The sequence below is a fragment of the Penicillium chermesinum genome, assembly GCF_028974085.1.
Source record: "Penicillium chermesinum strain IBT 19713 chromosome Unknown utg000002l:1.0-5270490.0:1.0-5274688.0, whole genome shotgun sequence".
NCBI classification, from domain to species: domain Eukaryota; kingdom Fungi; phylum Ascomycota; class Eurotiomycetes; order Eurotiales; family Aspergillaceae; genus Penicillium; species Penicillium chermesinum.
In genome coordinates, this window is record NW_026695312.1 from 2837273 (window position 1) to 2858188 (window position 20916).

General features: G+C 23.3%; 2 protein-coding genes across 2 annotated transcripts; both read left to right on the plus strand.

Annotated features, from left to right (window-relative positions):
- Positions 1-213: 213 nt before the first annotated feature.
- On the plus strand, positions 214-642 carry N7468_001928 (mitochondrial import receptor subunit TOM7; the record flags this gene model as incomplete). Its single annotated transcript, XM_058471225.1, has 4 exons — positions 214-240; positions 311-357; positions 431-559; positions 621-642. 4 exons carry the CDS (start codon positions 214-216, stop codon positions 640-642), a joined length of 225 nt encoding a protein of 74 aa, XP_058334366.1.
- A 400-nt stretch (positions 643-1042) lies between these two features.
- N7468_001929 (putative mitochondrial folate carrier protein Flx1) lies at positions 1043-2086 on the plus strand (the record flags this gene model as incomplete). The annotated part of the gene is made up of 3 exons (XM_058471226.1): positions 1043-1160; positions 1282-1352; positions 1388-2086. The coding sequence occupies 3 exons, from the start codon at positions 1043-1045 to the stop codon at positions 2084-2086; spliced, it is 888 nt and encodes a 295-aa protein (XP_058334367.1).
- Positions 2087-20916: the final 18830 nt, after the last annotated feature.

Here is a 20916-nt window from a genome sequence, read left to right on the forward strand (position 1 = left end):
AGATGTTGCAGGAGGCAGATGGAGCTCGAGCTTTTCCAATGCGGGCTCCGCTCCGAGCGCCGAAAATCTCTCTGGGATCGGACCCCAGCCTAACTTCTTCAATCACTCTCCCTCTTTACTGATCTCCTTTAACCCCCACGTTACCGCGGTCTACACCTAAGTAGCTTTGTCTACTCTATTTGGATTCTTATCAGAGCATCACTGCCAATCAAGATGGTTCAGTTTTCCGAGGAAACCAAGGTAGTCATTGGCCAGCCCTTCCGCATGTACCCTTCCACCAGACTAACAACATCTATTTCTCTACATATAGGAGCGCGTTTCCAAAGTGATTGATGTCTCCCGAGTTGCGATCCATTAGTGAGTCTGCATCCTGCACTTCTCGCAGTCGTGGGACCCAGATGCATATATGCTAACTCTACGGATAACCCAGTGGTTATCTACCTCTCATCATCTACCTTGGTAAGTTCCAACATAGTGGCTCAGTCTTTCAAACTGAGAGTACATACGCTGATCTCATGGAAGGATACACCTACAGTGAACCCAAACCATCCCTCTTCAAGTATGTCGAGCGAGAACGCGACCTCGTTGCTCGACCCTCAGCCCACTAACGCGATTCACAGGCTGTTCTCGCCCCTCGCTTAATCATGAACTCCTTTCCAGCTTGGAGGCCTTCAGACACGGTAGTCCATATCAGAAAACTGCAGCGAGGAAGTTGAAATATCGAATGTTTTCTTCCTACATCCTATGTGGTCCTCTGAAACGAGGGCACTTATGAGGGCCCTGAGCTTTCTTGAAAGTTTATTCCATGTACTTGTATAATAAATCACCTACGTTTGTTGAACACTTTTCTCTCAAACCTGTTGCACCGTAGAGACTCGTGATGCATGTTATCCGTCTGCCGCCATAGGTTCCGCCCTGCAGGACTGGCAGAAAAGGACAAGGTGCCATAGCCATTCATCCCGTAAACTCTGTAGCACTCACCTTTGTTCCCTCATCTTTTTGTCTTTCTCCACGAGGCTCAGAAAGGAGAAAGCATTGGTTCATGCCCGGCCAAGATGACTTATCAACTTCCTTTGTGGAAACCCTAGCAGGGTTCACTGCGGGGGTAGTCTCAACGCTCTGCGTTCATCCACTAGACCTGGTGAAGACTAGACTACAGGGTTGGCATACCGATACATTCAGAGACTTTGATTATTTTCTGACACTCTGTATACAGTCGATAGATCGTCCGCGACTCGATTGGGCAGCTCTTGGCGGATAATCCGTGAAATTGCAAGGCAGGAAGGTGGCTACACAGCATTCTACCGAGGCCTGGCTCCCAATCTAATCGGAAATTCCACCAGCTGGGCACTGTATTTCTTCTCTTACGGCATTTTGAAGGATACAGTCCGCCAGTACCGTGGAGACCGGGCCGCCCTTACCTCGGCGGACTATTTTTTGGCGTCAGGCACCGCAGGTTGTGAACCCTTCCATTCCCAGTCATTGCACATTTAAATTGATGAATTTGTTTTCAGGAGGTCTCACCTGTGTCCTGACAAACCCCATTTGGGTCATCAAGACCCGAATGCTGTCAACTGGCTCGCAAGTTCCTGGCGCATATTCTTCACTTCTCTCTGGTGTGAGACAAATATATCACACTGAAGGCATTTTGGGGTTCTACCGAGGCCTGGTTCCTGCTTTGTTTGGTGTCAGCCATGGAGCCCTCCAGTTCATGGCCTATGAGCAGCTGAAGAACATCCGTCTTCATTCGATATATGGCAAGCCAGCCGAGGACAGAATGAGCGATGCACGCATCCCCCCTGCGCTTGGCACTATGGATCTTTTGGGACTATCGAGCCTGTCAAAGTTATTCGCTGGGTGTATAACTTATCCTTACCAGGTTGTTCGGTCACGTTTACAGACTTATGGTGCACATCTGCTATATCGCGGAACTGCAGATGCTGTTAAGCAGATCTGGATGAGGGAAGGATTAGTCGGTTTCTACAAGGGGCTGGGTCCTAATCTTTTCCGTGTCCTTCCGAGCACATGGGTGACATTTCTTGTCTATGAGAAGATGAGGGCCTTTTTGTATCAGCTGCATAATTAGAGTGGTGTAAGCTTAGACTATAATAGAAAATAAAAAGGGGAAACTTATACAGTCTTGAGAGAAAGTCTTCTTATTTTTGTAGTAAATATAATATAAAAATTCATTAATGTTTCTATTTATCTATTCTTAGGAGGTTATAGGATTCTGATATGTCCTTGGTTATATATTATCATAGAACTATCTTAGTAAAAAGATATTAAGTTAATCTAGACTAGGACTCTATATAATCTAACTTAGGTCTAAGATTATGATTTATAAATATATAAAACTAATTTTACTTATTTTATAAATAGATCTTATCACGGGCCAGGGCCCGATGTTGATCACGTAGGACACATGACCTTGACATACTAATAGCGGAGGACCGGTGTATTGAACTCCTTTCCTTAAGTTTATCGAACACAGTTCGTGGCCTAGTATAGATTGTATCAAGTCTTACTTTAGCCCTTCATATTCGATAAACTTCACTTAACGGAAGAAGAAGCCTTCATTAGCTATTAGAAACCCCGAGACAATCAACTCAGGCATGTATTGGATTACCCCTAAATCGCTACCGATTCGGTAGAATATTAGAACAGAGACGTCGGTATAAGGATATTAACAGAAACCTCGAAATAATCAACTCGAGTATATATTAGTTTATCTCTAAATCACTACCGATTCAACAGAATACTAGAATAAAAATATTAGTATAAGGATATACTAAATAACAAATATTAGCAGATAATAGAAAGTCTTAGGATAGTCAACTCGAGTATATAACAATTATTATAGAATCAAGATCAATTTAATAAATTATAAAATAATTTAGTAGACTAAAAATATAATTCTAGATCTTATCAACAAATATAACAATAGTTCTAACCTTTAAGATAACAAGAACTAGAATCCTAGTAAAAATAAATAAGATATTATTAGTTCTTTTCCAAAAAATAAAATAAAAATAGTAACAAAATCGGTATAAATAATAATATAATAGTCTTATATATATCTTCTAGACTTAATAATATTTATTAAAAATATATCTAAATAACTAATATAAAAGACTATAATAAAAAATAAGCTTATAATAGATAATAATACTATTAAAGATCTATAAGACTAACTAATATATATCTTCTTCTAATTAAAGAAGTTAATATTAAAAAATACTAATTTATTTATAAAAACTTATTATAATAATAATAATAATATCTATAATTTACTAATATATCTAAAAAAAATCTATAAAAATCCTAATTTTTAAATAAAAATATACTAGAGATTTTATATATTATAATAATAGAAAAACCAGTTTTTCTCGAAATTTCTACTATAGCTAGAAAAAGAGTTCATAGATACCAAAATAATTAAATAATTTAATAAGATAAGATAAGATATCTTATAGATATAAACTAAAAAATAAAAAAAAGATTATTAGCTTAAGATATCTCTAATATCTATTTAAGACTAGTTATATAACTATAAAAGATTAATTTAGATAAGAATATACTAGAATTAAATTAATAAAAAATATTTATTTATATAAAAACTAGTAATAAAATAGACTAGATATCTATTATATAAACTAAATATACTAAATCATATATAAATCAATCTTAATTATAAAATAAATCCTAAAAATAAGTATAATAAATATCTCTAAAAAAGATAGAATAATAATAAAAAGAGAATAGATATTTTTACTATAAAAAAACTAACTATTTAATCAAGGATTATATATCATAGGCCATGGCCCGGTGTTGATCATATAGGACATATAACCTTGGTATACTAATAACAAAGGACTAGTATATTAAACTTCTTTCCTTAAGTTTATTAAACACAGTTTATAGCCTAGTATAGATTAAATCAAGTCTTGTTTTAGCCTTTTATATTTGATAAACTTTGCCTACAGAACAGCCAAACTTTTATTAGTTATTAGAGATCTCAAGATAGTCGGCTCGAGTATAATAAAATATCTCTGAATCGCTGCCGATTTGGTAGAATATTAGAATAAGGATATTAGTATAATAAATATACTAGATGTCGAATATTAGCGAATAACAGAAATCTTTAGATAATTAATTCGAGTATATAACAGATTATCTCTAAATCATTATCAATTTAGCGAAATAGTAGAATAGAGATATCGGTATAGTAGATATATCGAATATTAAATTTTAGTAGATATCGAAAGTCTTATAATAATTAGCTCAAGTATAAAATAGTCTAATATAGAATCAAGATTAATTTGATAGATAATAGATTAGGAAACTTAGATAATATAAATAAAGATAATAGATTATTAAGTCTTGTATTATAAATCTAATTATTAATAGAATAGATAAAACAAAATAATATAAAGTATAATAGTATTGTTATAATATAATAAGAGATACTAGTAAGTTAACTGGTATAAATATAAAAGATAAATCGGGCTTTATTAGACTAGCTTATATAAAACTAAATAATACTAAAAAAAATTATAAAAGAATAGATAAAAAGATTAAAAGTCTGACTAAAAGTTTTATTAATAAATATAATAATAGTCCTGATTTTTATAATAATAAAGACAAGAACTCTAATAGAGATAATAGAGATATTACTAGTTCTCTCTTAAATAGAGATAGAAATATTAATAGAACTAGTATAAATAGTTATATAATAGTCTTATATATATTTTCTAGATCTAGTAATATTTATAAAAAATTCATCTAACTAACTAGTATAAAAGATTATGATAGAAAATAAGCTTAAAATAGATAATAATATTAGTAGAGACTTATAAGACTAATTAATTTATATCTTTTTTTAATTAGAGAAATTGGTAATAAAAAATTATATCTTATTTATAAAAATCTAATATAATAATAGAAATATTCTCGATTTACTAATATATCTAGAGAATATTTATAAAGATTCTAATCTTTAAATAAAAATATATAAAAGATTTTATATATTATATTAATAAAAAGACTAATCTTTCTTGAAATTTCTTTTATAGCTAGAGAGAGAGTTTATAGATATTAAAATAATAAAATAGTCTAATAAAATAAGATAAGATATTTTATAAATAGTTATAAATTAGAAGATAAAAGAAATATTATTAGTATAAAATATTTCTAGTATCTATTTAGGATTAGTTATATATTTATAAAAAATTAGTTTAGATAATAATATATTAAAGTTAGACTAATATAAGGTATATTATTATATAAAAACTAGTAATAAAATAGATTAGATATTAATAATATAAATAAAATATATTAAATCTTATAAAAAAAAGCTATAATTCTAAAAAGTTTTTTTTTTAAATAGATATAATAGATAATCTAAGACAGGATAGAATAATAATAGAAGAAGAATAGATATTTCTGTTATAAAAAGATAGATTATCTTGTTTAAGATTATAAATTTTGAGTTATATAATCTTTAAATAGGTCGATAAATATTATCAAATCGAGTAAGAACAGGAAAAAGTATATTATATAAGTTAAGAAGTCAAAAGTTATAGATGATAAAGGGAATAAGATCTTATTATTAATAAGGGTAAAGAGATCATTTCTGATAAGTTAGAAAATAAGTAGTTTCTATTTTAAGTTGTGAATAGAAGTAAAAGAGGATTAGAAAGTTATTGAAAAACAAAATATTATTATTTATAGTCGATACTAGAATTAATAGAATCTAATTTGTATTAGTTTTTATTGATAATAACTATTATTATTATATAATTATAAACTAGTTATTAGTATAATTATTTAATCTTTTATATATTAAGATATATTTATAAATATTAGACAGAATAGTCTTAAACTAGTATTAAATAATCTATATTATATATTTTAATCTTGATATTTATAGTTATTATTAGAATTAAATATTTATTTATATTATTAAATTATAAAAAGATAGTATAATTTTAAGAGATTTATAGTTTTATAAGATAAATAGATATTATTTTGTTAGAAGAGGATATCTAGATATCTTTTTAAAGTTAGAAAAATATATTAGATATTAGAATTAAGTAGATTATTTGATTAGGCTTGTTAGAATAAAGATATTATAATTTAAGAAAATAATAAAAATAAAAATCGACGAATTAATATATTATAAGATAAGTATAAAATAGATATAAATTAGTAAAATCTTAATAGATAACATTAAGAAAGCTTTTTAGTTAAAAAGATATATTAATATAAAAAAGAAGCTGTTAAAGTATTATTAATAATAATTAGAAGTCTTTAACTAATAATTAATTAATTAGTTATTATTATATTAATTTAGAATTAATTATAAAATCTTATTAAAATAAGACTAAAATAGGATCAAAGAGCTTTTATTATATAGATTGTTATATAATATAAATAGAAAGAAATTTTTATATTTAAAAAAGATATTAATAGACTTACTTAGTAAAAATTTCATAAAAATTAGTTAATTACTAGTAATAGTATTAGTATTATTAGTATAGAAATTAGATAGTAGTATATAATTTTGTGTGAATTATTAAAGACTGAATAAATAAATAATAAAAGATTATTATTTTCTATCTCTAATATATAAGGTATTATAAAATATAGACTAAGTAAGATAGTTTATAAAACTTGATATTATTATTATATTTTATAAGATTTATATAATACTAGAAAAGAAATAAAAAATAGTCTTCTAAATATATTATAGACTTTATAAATAGAATATGACTTTTTTTAAATTAATAGATATACTAGTAATATTTTAAAGATATATTAACTAGATTTTTTATAAGTTTCTTGATAATTTTATATTAATAAATATTAATAATATTATTATATATTTTAGTAAAAATCTAGAAGATTATTAGTAAAAAGTTATTAAAGTATTATAGTAAAATATTATTTAGATTATTAAAGATTATTATATTTCTATTAATAAGTCTAGATTCTAGATAATAAAATATTATATATAAGAATTATATATTTTTTATATAATTCTTATATAATAATATATCTAGATCGAGATATTATATATATAATATTATCTTAGTAGTTTTTTTAGCTAGGAGTAGTAAAAGATATATATTATTTTTTATAAAATTATATAATTTATAAAAGAAATTTAGTTTAGTATAATATAAAATATAGGTTATTAAGATCTTTATTAATTCTATAATAAATATAAATAGAAATATCTATAGATTTTATTACTAGCTTATCTTTATTAAATAAAATAGAAATAACGAATTATATAATAATAATAGATTAGTTAATAAAGAGTATTATTTTAGTAAAAATAAAAAATATGATAACTAAAGATATAGTAAATATATTTCTAGTATATTTTTATATATATTATAGAGTCTTATTAGTGATAATAAATAATTATAGCTCTTAATTTATAAGTAGGTTCTAGAAGAGAGTATATAAGAAACCATTAATATAATAGTATTTATTAATAATATTTTATCTATAAACTGATAGTATAATAGAATATATTAACTAGGAGATCGAATGTATTCTATATATATTTGTTACTTATATATAGGATAATTAGGAGAAATTATTATTGATTATTATTATTATGATTAATAACTATGATACTATTATTATCGGAATATCACTATTCTTTTTATTTATAGATATTATATTAATCTAATTAGAATTAATAATATTAACTAATTAAAAGATATCCTAATACAGCCTAAGTTAACAGATAAAATCTTTATAAATTATCTATAAGAAGTTACTAATTAGGTCTAGATAGTAATAACTGTTATATAAATAATATAGAAAGAATAGATAAATCGATAATAATAAGCTATACTAGTATATTAGAAAAGAGATTATATATAATTAAATCTATAGAATATATATATCTAATATCTTTTGAAGAAGTTAGACTAGTTATATATATAATATCGAGTAGTCGATATTCTATTACTATATATTATCTAATTAGATATTTCTACTAATATTTATCTTGTATTCTATATTAAATTAATATAATTTACTGCTATAGATTTTTTATCTTCTCAAGTTATAAATAATATATAGTCTCTACTATTATTAGTAGATAACAAACTCGAATACAAAGTCGAATAAATTATAGCTATACAATATAAGAAAATTAGATAAAAATATTATAACAAAGCCTTTATAAAATAAGTCGGCTAAGCCGAATGAATATAAGAAAAATTAAACGATCTAGAAGATTGTATAGCACTAGATAAGTTCAAGGCTTAATATAGCCCTGTTTAATAAGTAATTCGACAGTAATTAGAGACGGAAATGTATATTATTATCTCTATTACACGAATAAAGCTAGAAGAGAGATATTATTACAGGCCAGGGCCTAATATTGATTATGTAGGACATATAACTTTAGCATACTAATAACAGAGGACCGGTGTATTGAACTCCTTTCTTTAAGTTTATCGAATATAGTTTATGGCCTAGTATAGATTGAATCAAGTCTTACTTTAGCCTTTTATAGATTTTGCCATGACCTGTATGTCTACCTAAATAGGGTATCTATTATCTATTCCTTGGCGGGTAGTAGGTAGGGTTTGTCTATCTATATATAGATAGTGGGAAGCTGGTTAATATCTGTAAGTATTTTTTAGATATCTATAGATAGTTAAATCATATAAATAGGTAGAACGCTATGATCTATATATTTTATATGTATTTGAGCTATAATTTTGAGTATTTTATATATAACTACTAGTTAAGATTTAAGATTTTTTAGTATTAAAAGGGTTAAAACAAGATTAATTTGATTTTATAGCTAATACTTTTAAAATAATTATTATTTTATCTTTATTTCTAATTTCTATCTGAAATCTATCATTGAATTGTAAGGGAACTGCCAGATTTGGGTGGCACCAGTTGACCAGGCGAGATAATGATATTCGATGGGATCCTATTGTAGGGTTCCGGTCTGAACAAAGACTAAAGCTTACTCTTTCTTCCAAACAAACGCCCCCTTTTATATAGGGATTCGCTGGGGGGTTTGGCCCCAGCTCAGGTTTCAACCCTAATCCAGCCAATAGGAATGTAGGAGGATCCCGACGACCCCGCTTATCGACATTGAATGACATGACTTTGGCTCAAAGGGCCTCGATATAGCTTCGGAGGTGCTTTCAACGCCGATTCGACGGCAAAGAGCCATCGAATCCCATTGTTCCGTGACATAAATCTTTAGGAGAGGACTTATAATTTTATTATTAGATAAAGTTTTATAAGATCCTAGATAATATCTGGCTTTTATATAGCCTCTATATTCTTTTTTTAATTATTATTGATAAGATTAATATCTTATAATGATTAAAGATTTTTTTTCCCTCTTTATCTTAATATCCTTATTTATAAGAGTAGGAAATTTATATTAATAATCTTCTAGAATATTTAAATAATTATTTTATTGATAGTATCTAATATTTATTGATAAAATATATAGAAGATAAAGATAATATTGACTAGATTTAAGGTATCTTATAAATTTATCTTAGTTAAGTTTATTTACTAAGATTTAGATTTTTTTTAAGTATCTATTTAAGATCAAATTCAAAGATCTATATTATAGATATATAAGTTTTTAATAATATCTAGTTTTATAATAGATATTACTTATAAGATTTGAAATAATCTATAAAATTTTAGTGGTATTGATTATATTATTTATTATCTTAACTTTTTTTAAAAAAACTAGAGTTTATTTTTTTATAATATAAATATTATTCTAATAGTAAAACGATTGTTAGAAATATTATCTATTTTATTATAATATTAGGAAAGTTTTATTTTCGTTATATAAAATATATTTAATATTTTTTTCTTTTAAGATATTTTTTTATATTTAGATTAATTAATCAATCTTTTAAGATAATTAAAAAATTTATTATAAATATTAAATATTAGATATATAATAATATCTTCTATTTTTGAAAATGTATTTATAAATTAAAAGAAAGGTTAAATAATATAAAAAAGATAGTTAATCTGATATTATTATTTTGAATTGAGTTTTACATATAAATATATTTGAAGATTATAATAATTCAAAAATTGTTATTTAAAGATTAAGTTTTTCTTAAAATCTAATTATATAATAATTATTATAAAAAAATTAGATTAATTTTATTCTATATATAATTAATAAGATATCTCATTTATCAAATATCTAAAAAGAAATTAGATAAAGAAATTATTTAGTTTAGAGTTAGAATCGGTATCTTAATATAATTATTAATTCCTAATCTATAAAAATAAAGATATTGGCTTTTATGTTAGTTAGTATAATAATAGAAAATATAAATCCATTATAGATTATTTTATATTAATTATGAAACTATTATTATTTATAAAATAATGAGAATTAGTCTTATTTAATAATGGAGATATATAATTATCTAGAGTAAAGATTTACTCTAGATAGACTCTTTCTTTAAATCTTCTTTTTGAAAAAGTTCCTTTTTAGATTAAAATTTTTATAGTAATAATAATATCAATTAAAATATTTAATAAAATTTATATTTAGTAGATTTTACAGTCTTATAGTATATAATCTAGCTTAGTATTAAAAAATTAGAAGTTATTATTAAGTTAATATTCCTTTTCTTCTAATAATAATATCCTTTAATTTCTTATAAAGATCTTGTTATTATCTATAATAATTTTTAAGATCTTAATATAAAAAAATATAGAATTATAGTTCTGAATTTACTTTATCTTATTCGAGTTTTTAGTATTTTTATAGATATTATATACTTGATCTTATTATTAATAATTAGTAAACTTTTATTAAAAGATAACATTTTTCTAAATATCTAATAACTTATATAACTTCTTTCTTTTATTCTTATTATTTATATAAATTTCTCTCTAAAGTATTAGATATATAAATGTTTTTATAAAGTTTTAAAAGTTGTTTTTAGACTTCATTTTTTTTTTTAGCTATATTTCTAACACTTTCATATTTATAAAGGTTATAATAAATCATCTTAAAATAATTAAAGATATCCTAAAAATCGATATATTTATTTCTAAATTAGGGAGAGATAGAGTATAAACTAATTTATTCGAGAGTATTATTTTTATATTAACTAGCTATATATTATATTATATAATATAAAATTAATACATAATAGCCTTTATTTAATTTAAGTTTTAATTTAATAATAATATATTATCATGTAAATTAGATTAATTTTTTTAATCAAAAGGAGGTATATTAGATATTTTTAAAGATTTCGATTAATCTCTAATTAATAATATACTTCATTCTTTTTTTGTATATTATTGAATCTATTCTAGAGACTAGTAATATATAATATTTTATAACTATATCTTATTATTCTTATAATATCTTTCTAATATAAAGCATATTAATTTTAGGTAGTCTTAACTTGAAAAACTTAAGAAAACAAATTTATTTTTTTCATTGTTAATTCCTAACTACTATTCTAAATCTTTAAATATCCTAATTTTATTATTTAATTTATTTAATTTATATAATCTCCTATATCCTAATATATCTAAAAATCTTATTTATAAAACTAGAAAAATATCAACTTTAAATATATTATTAAATATTAAAAGATTATCTTCTAAAAACTATCTAGAAATAATAAATTATTAATTATTTTTAATTACTAAGTATCTCTATTCTAATAAATATTTATAATAATAACTAGTTGTTTTTTTTAATAAAGATTAAAACTATTAGAAATATATCTTAACTTTAAACTATTTTATAAAATGATTTAGATATTAATCTAAATATTATCTTTCTTGAAATTTTTTCCAAATACTAGATCATAGATAAAATATTTATAATTATTACTAATAATATATTAAATAATAATACTATAATATTGAATATCTAAGATTTTATCTAGTTTCTTAAAATTAATAATCATATTATAATCATCAAGATTCCTTATCTAACCTATATCATCCAACTTAATCTAAAATAACTTCTTAAACAAATAAAAATAAACCTAAAGAATAATATAACTAAAATATAATAATCTAAAATCTAAAATCAATTGATCTATTCAAAATAATAAGAGATTATTAATATACTTGATAAAATAAGTTTATAATTATAAACATAAAAATTATTAGTTTATCTAATTATATATAGATATAAGACTTAACTATTTTTATTAATACTAGTTCTCAACATCTAGAACTATTTTCTATATTTTAGATAACTCTAAAATCTTTTATATGAATTTAAGATATCTAAATATACTAAAACTCAACATTTCTTATATTCCAACATATTAAATAAATTTTATATTAAATATAAATATAAGTTGAGGATTCTTAAATAACTAAAAAACCAGTCGAATAATAATAAACATTTAATGTAATATTCTACTAATTATTAATATCTATCTAGAGAAATAATATTTCAAGATAAGATATCCCTATTAATAAAATTAATATAATAGAAAGATATAAATAAATATAATTATATATAAAAGATAAAGATTTAGAAGAAATAGATAAGATAAAAACTCCTATATTAAGATTCTTTAATATAGTTTAATATCGAAAAGATAGATTTTACATTAGAGAAGTTCATAATTCTAAAACTAAAATCGAAATATTTATCGGAATTAAGGTATGTAAGAAAGCTGTATCTAATCTATTTATTAGATATTAGAGATATTATAACGTAATTTTACTACCTAGTAGCTACCTACCGAGTGGCCACCCCATCAAAAAACGTGTCGTTTAATCACATCTTCTTTTACTAACCATCCACCATGCCACCAAGTCGTACTAAATCCTCTTAACAACATATAGAGCAGGAGGTTAGGATTTTATTAGCTATTCAAACTATTAAAAAGCAAGAAATTTAATCGATTTTCGAGGTTGTAGCTTAATTTAATGTGTCTTATACAACGCTCTGTTGCTGTCTTACCGGTCAGATAAATTGTGTAGAAACACATACTAATTATCATAAATTGACTCAAATTAAAGCGAAAGCCCTCTCGAGAAATAGATTCTTTCTACATATATATATAGAGTAGCCCCCTACTATTCGAGAAATATCTGATTTATTACTTATAGTATATAGATCTATATTTTCTTTTTTAGTTAGTGAAAATTAGGTTATAAAATTTGTGAAACGGTATCCTTTTCTTTCCTCCCGATTCATGAAATATTATGATCATTAACAAGGTAAATATAAAGATCTAAAGGTTATTTCTAATTAGTTTTCTCTTGTCGAAAAGACTGTGAAGGGCTAAAGCAAGACTTGATTTAATCTATACTAGGCCACGAACTGTGTTCGATAAACTTAAGGAAAGGAATTTAATACACCGGTCCTCCGCTATTAGTATGCCAAGGTCACATATCCTATGTGATCAACACCGGGCCCTGGCCCGTGATAATACCTCCCTCCTAGCTTTATTTGTGTGATAGGGATAGTAATATATGTTTCTGCCTCTAATTGCTGTCGAATTATCTGTTGAACGGGGCCGTATTGGGCCTCGAACTTGTCCAGTGTTGTACAGTCTTCTAAGTCGCCCAATTTCTGCTAAGTTTGTTCTGTCCAGCCGACCTATTTTATAAGAGATTCGTCGCGATATCTTTTTCTAATTTTCTTACATCGAACAGCCACGATCCGTTCGACTTCATACTCCAATTTGTTGTCCACCAATAGCAGTGATAGCTGCGTATTGTTTATAATCTAAGAAAGAAGTGGGTCTATGGCTGTAGGTTGTACTAATTCGATATAGAATACAAGATAGACGCTGGTAGGAATATTTAATTAGATAATATACAGCAATAAGACATCGACTACTCGATATTATATATATAACTAGTCTAGCTTCTTCGAAAGATATTAGATATATATATTCTACAGATTCAACTATACACACAGTTTTCCTTCCGATATATTAGTATAGCTTATTATTATCGATTTATCTGTTCTTTTTATATTATTTATATAATAGTTATTACTATCTAAGCTTAATTAGTAACTTCTTATAGATAATTTATAAAGATTTTATCTACTAACTCGGGCTATATTAAGATATCTTTTAATTAGTTAGTATTGTTATTTCTAATTAGATCGATATAATATCTATAAATAAAAAAGAACAATAATATTCTAGTAATAATAATATTATAATTATTAATTATAAAAATAATAATTAGTAATAATTTCTTTTAGTTATCTTATATATAAATAATAAATATATATAAAATATATTCGATCTTCTAGTTAGTAGTTTCTTTTTTATATTAATATATCTTTTTAACTAGAAAATTTTTTTAATATTGTTTATTAAGATTTTACTGATTTATATCTATTTTGTGTTTATCTTTTAATATATTAATTTATCGATTTTTATTTTTGTTATCTTTTTAGACTATAATATTTTTACTCTAATAAGCTTAATTAAGTGATCTACTTGGTTTTAGTATTTAGTATATTCTCTTAACTTTAAGAAGATATCTAGATATCCTTTTCTAGCTAAATAGTGTCTATTTATCTTGTAAAATTATAGATTTTCTAGAATTATATTATCTTTTTATAATTTAATAATATAAATAAATACTTAATTTTAGTAATAAGTATAAATATTAAGATTAAAATATATAATATAGATTATTTAGTACTAGTTTAGGACTACTTTATCTAATATTTATAATTATATCTTGATATATAGAAAATCGAGTGATTATATTAACAACTAGTTTATAGTTATATAATAATAATAACTATTATTAATAAAAACTAGTATAAATTAGATTCTATTAATTCTAGTATTGATTATAAATAATAATTTTTTGTTTTTTAGTAGTTTCCTAATTCTTTTTTACTCTTATTTACAACTTAGAATAAAAATTATTTATTTTCTGATTTATTAGAAATAGTCTTTTTATCTCTATTTAATAATAGGATCTTATTCTCTTTATTATTTATAATCTTTAACTTCTTAATTTATATAATATACTTTTATTTTTATTTTTACTTAATTTGATAATATCTATTAATTAATTTAAAAACTATATAAATTAGAGTTTATAGTCTTATATAAGATAGTCTATCTTATTATAATAGAAATATCTGTTTTTTTTTCTATTATTATTTAATCTTATTTAAGGTTATTTATTATATCTATTTAGAAGAAACTTCCTATAATTATAATTATTTTATATAAGATTTAGTATATTTTATTTATATTATTAATATCTAATTTATCTTATTATTAGTCTTTATATAAAAATATACTTTATATTAATCTAACTCTAATATATTATTATCTAAATTAATCTTTTATAAATATATAACTAGTCTTAAATAGATACTAGAGATATCTCGAGCTGATAGTATCTTTTTTATCTTCTAGTTTATAGTTATCTATAAGATATCTTATCTTATTTTATTAGATTATTCTATAGTTTCTATATCTATAAACTCTTTTTTTAAGTTATTAAAAATTTTTTATAAAAGACTGATTTTCTTGTTAGTATAATATATAAAATCTTTTATATATTTTTATTTAAAGATTAAGATTTTTATAAATATCTTCTAGATATATTAATAGATCGAGAGAATTTTTATTATTATATTAATAAATTTTTATAAATAAGATATAATTTTTATTACTAATTTTTTTAAATAAAAGAAGATATAAACTAATTAATCTTATAGATCTTTAATAATATTATTATCTATTCTAAGTTTATTTTTTATTATAATTTTTTATACTAGTTAGTCAGATAAATTTCCTATAAATATTACTAAATCTAGAAGATATATATAGGATTATTATATAATTATTTATATTAGTTCTACTAATATTTTTATTTCTATTTAAAAAAAAAGCTAGTAATATATCTGTTATCTTTATCAAAGTTTCTATCTTTATTATTATAAAGATTAAAGTTATTATTATATTTATTAATAAGATTTTTAGTCAGATTTTTAATCTTCTTATCTATTCTTTTATGATCCTTTCTAGTATTATTTAATTCTGTATAAACTAGTCTGATAGAGTCTGATTTATCTTCTATATCTATACTAGTTGTTAATATCTTTTATTATATTATAATAATATTATTATATTTTATATTATTTTATTCTATCTATTCTATTAATATTTAGATTTATAATAGAAAGTCTAATAATCTATTATCTTTATTTATACTATCTAAGTGTTCTAATCTATTATCTATCAAATTAATCTTGATTTTATATTAAACTACTATATACTCGAGCTAATTATTATAAGATTTCTGATATCTGCTAAAATTTGATATTTAATATATCTACTATACCGATATCTCTATTCTATTATTCCGCTAAATCGATAGTGATTTAATGATAACCTGTTATATGCTCAAGTTGACTATCTCGAGACTTTTATTATTCGCTAATATATAACGTCCGGTGTATTCGTTATATTAATATCCTTGTTCTGACGTTCTACCGAATCGGCAGCGATTTAGGGATACTTCGTTGCACTCGAGCTGACTATCTCGAGGTCTCTAACAACCAATGAAGGTTTGGCTGTTTTGTAAGTGAAGTTTATCGAATGTGAAAGGCTAAAGCAAGACTTGATTCAATCTATACTAGGCCACGAACTGTGTTCGATAAACTTAAGGAAAGGAGTTTAATGCGCCGGTCCTCTGCTATTAGTACGCCAAGGTCATATGTCCTACATGATCAACACCGGGCCCTAGCCTGTGATAAAGACTATCTTTTAATATAATATTGATCTTAATAATATTTATAATTTTAATAAGACTAGTTTTATGATAGATTTAATTATAAAAACTAGAATTGTTATAAGAAAAGAATATTATAGTTAGAGATTATTTTTATAATCTACAGATTGTATATAAATAATTATAATTAAGTATATTAATATAACAGAAAAGATATTTTTTTTTATATATTATTTTTAAAGATAAAGTTTTTATTGAATTATAGTTCGATAATCTTCTAACTGACTAATAACTCAAGATTAACGTAATTCCCGCTTGACCGGGTTACCCATACCTATTAAAAAAATTTAAACTTGATTATCTTAACCAACACCTATTAATTCAACTAAATAAACCGATTTTTGTATACATTGATTCTGTGCCCAATTTCCCTACACCTATTGCATCTAGGCGGAGCCCTAATTGTTGGTAGATTTGTCTTAGTACGTAAGTTATTCTACGTATCTGATTCTACTACTAGTACCTTCTTTGGTAAATCTTATTGTTTAGCTAGATTTAGACCCTCTTTAATAGTCAAACCTTTTTTGCAAGATATCTGTTTAGACGATCGATCATGTTTTTTGATAGTTCTTTTATTAGTTAAACATATATTCGTGATTTCTTTACCAAGAATTATAGTGGTATACGTTGATATATAAGCATATTTGACAACCTGATCTAGAACAGATTTGGTAGACGAGAGAAGGCTTTTAGACCGCTTTTTTATCAAATTTTTGAGAAATTTAGCCTATTTTCTAAGTTAAATTATTATTTTAGGTATTTCTAGTATAAACTCGCTAGATCTGCTACTTGGTCGGTTGTTTAGTGGTAAAGATATTTGAAGAGATATATTAAGTTTCGAGAGGACTTTTTCTGTATCAATTAGCACTAAACTAGTAGTTATAAAACTATTTCGAATAGTGTTAAAATAGAAAGTTTTTTGTTGTGCATATTAATAGTCTTTTAAAAAATCAAACTTATCGATATAATTATATCCTCCTTATATAAGATCATTTATAAAACAACTATATATACATTTAAGTACTATAAAATATCTAATATTGAAAGGTTAGAATAGATATGATGAATATATAGGTATATAGAAAGGAATAATATTATTTTTAATACAGATTTAATCGAATTATACTATAATATAGTTTTTATAACTATCAAAGATTAATAATTGAAACCGATCTTATATACATAAATTTATATATAGAATAAAGTATTTTTATAGCTAATAAAGATTTATCTTATTAATAATCTATTTATTATCAAAGATTTCGATTCGCCAATCTTTTAGTAGATTATCAAACCAACTTATATTTACAACTTTACCTTTAAAAATTATATATAACAACAATAAATAACCATCTATACAGATTGTTTTAATAGTTGTAACCTATCTACAATTTCCAGGTTATAAAACAGATTACTAACTATAATATTCTATTCTTATAACAACCTTCTATATTAATATAAGATCTATCATAAATCTAGTCTTGTCGAAGTTATAAATATCTTTTAATTAAATACTATTTTTATTAATAATATATTAAATAGTAGTAAACTACTTTTGTGATAAGTTTAGGTCCTTATTTAAAACATATTTATAATTATATCGTCTCGAGAAACGTATACAAATCTCTTTATATCGATTTATAAATATTGATACCTAATTTTTCCTAATTATAGATAGAAGTTTGTTACCACGTACAACAAGTAGAATATTAGCCATTTCTGCTATAATAGCTGGTCGTAGAGCTGCTCTACGTATATCCATAGATATTATCCAATCGACAAGCACATCTTCTTCTAATTCAGTCAATTTATAACGATTTAGACGTTTATCGACGCGTGAAATTCGGCCGCGGGCGTATGCTTATAGTGTAGAAAAAGGAATTTCGTATAGCTTCGTTGCGGCACGTATAGACTTGATTCGGCCATATTTGATATCTTCGAGGGCTAATAAGATCCTACCCTCTTGTTTCGCCAATTTTTGCGAACATTCAGTGCGAATTGGTGGCATATTAGGCGGTTAAAGTCAGTGTGTAGGTAGGGAAACGCGATTTTTGGTGAGGTGACCCGGTCAACCGGATAACCCGGTCAAGCGGGAATTACGTTAGTCTAAATAGATAGATTATTAATAAAATTAGTTTTCATTACTTTGAAAAATATTGATTCTCTCTACTTCTTTGTATATAAAAGAAAAATATTAATTTTCAATTCTTGATAGTTATAGAAGTTATTTAATAAAAAAGTTCGATCAAATATATAAAGCAAATAATAATATTATAACTTATATATCTATATATTTATTATATTTATTATAATTTTTTGATATTAGTTATTTTATAGTATTAATATATATATATATATATATATAGTTAGTTAGTTAGTTAAATCGAAAATATAAGCTAGAATTAACTTTATCAATAAGTTAGACTTTCTTAAAATTTATTTAATTATATAAAAAAATGTCTTTAAACTAGATATTATCAAAAATAGCTTATTTACTCTAGTATAATATTTTTGGATCCTAATCAAGTTCTTTTAAAACTTAATATTTAATTTTAAACTCTATCACCTTCTTTAAATAAAGAATCTGAATAGATACTAAAAAATTTTCCAAATTTAATCTAATTACAGAATCAAGCCTCTTCGATCAAAAGACTACTAAAACAATATTTAAAAAATTTATTAAGTTTACTTAATACTATAATTAATCAAGCTTTGAAAGTCTGTTAAACGACAATATAGGAGACTGTTTTACTCCAGAAAGAAGTAAACAAATTATGTAGTAAATATAAGAAAAAGCAAAAAATAGCTTGTTCTATAAAGCAAATTATCTCTAATAAAGGCTTCTTAGCTATCTTTTTTATGTTATTAAATTGTTCTTTTTCTCATGTAACTAAATTTCCAAATCTTTATAATATTCTACAAAGAATATATATATTACTCATTTTCAAGATTAGTCAGTAGGAACTTAATAAATAATATTTAAAAATAGATAATATTTATAATTATTTTTCTATAATTAATATAATATTTATTCTAGATAATAAATGCTAAGTTTTTTATTAGTAATGAGAATAAAAAATAACAAGATATCCATTGGAATTCTTCTCTGAAAATTTTAGTTTTTATTAATAATATCTAATTAATATATAGATTTTTTTTCAATTTTTATATAATAATATAATTAAAGTTAAGATTTAAAAGATTACTAAAAAAGATAAATGATAAATAAAACTAGTTAGAGATATGATAATTATTGTCTATATAGTAATATATTGATAATTTTTTAATCTTAATTAATTCTTAATTTTCTATTAGATATAACTGATATAATGTCTCTTTTTTTCTAGAAAGATAATTAAATATATTTTCTAATAGTTGTATATTATTTGTAAAGATATTAAAAAGTTTTATAATATTATAAACTAAGATAGATATAAATTACTAGATATTTATTTATTTACTTATTTTCATTTTCATGGATATTATTAAATGAAATAATCGAGAAATAGAAAAATATCTAAAAAAATACTAGATTATAAATTAATAGAATCTTTTTATTAATCTTAGATTTATTTAAAATAAAGATGAATATCTTTTTCTAGTAATAGATATACTAAATATATCTATATTCTTTAAAAAGATTTAGTAAAATCTCAGGAGTAATATATTATAATGAAATGTATATTATAATTTAATAATTATATAGTATGTATCATACATATATAACTAACTAGTTATTATAATAATAATACAACTTTCTAGATTAAATCTATATTTTTTGGTAGTATATTTAATTATTTATAACTAATCAGTTATACTTCTCATAAGTAAAAAGTTATCTATATTATTTATAACAAACTCAAGATAAAAATAAAAAATAATTTTTAAGATTTTATTAGCAGGTTTATTAGACTCATAAGAGAAATTATATTATTAAATAACGAGATTGATAATTCTAATCATGATCATTAATTATATAAGACATAAGAATAAATATAGATATCTAAATAATATCACGAATTCAAAAATATATATATTTAATGACCAAAATTATCAAAAGCTATCTAACCTGGTTTATTATAAAGAAATATATAGATTTAGTAAAAAGAT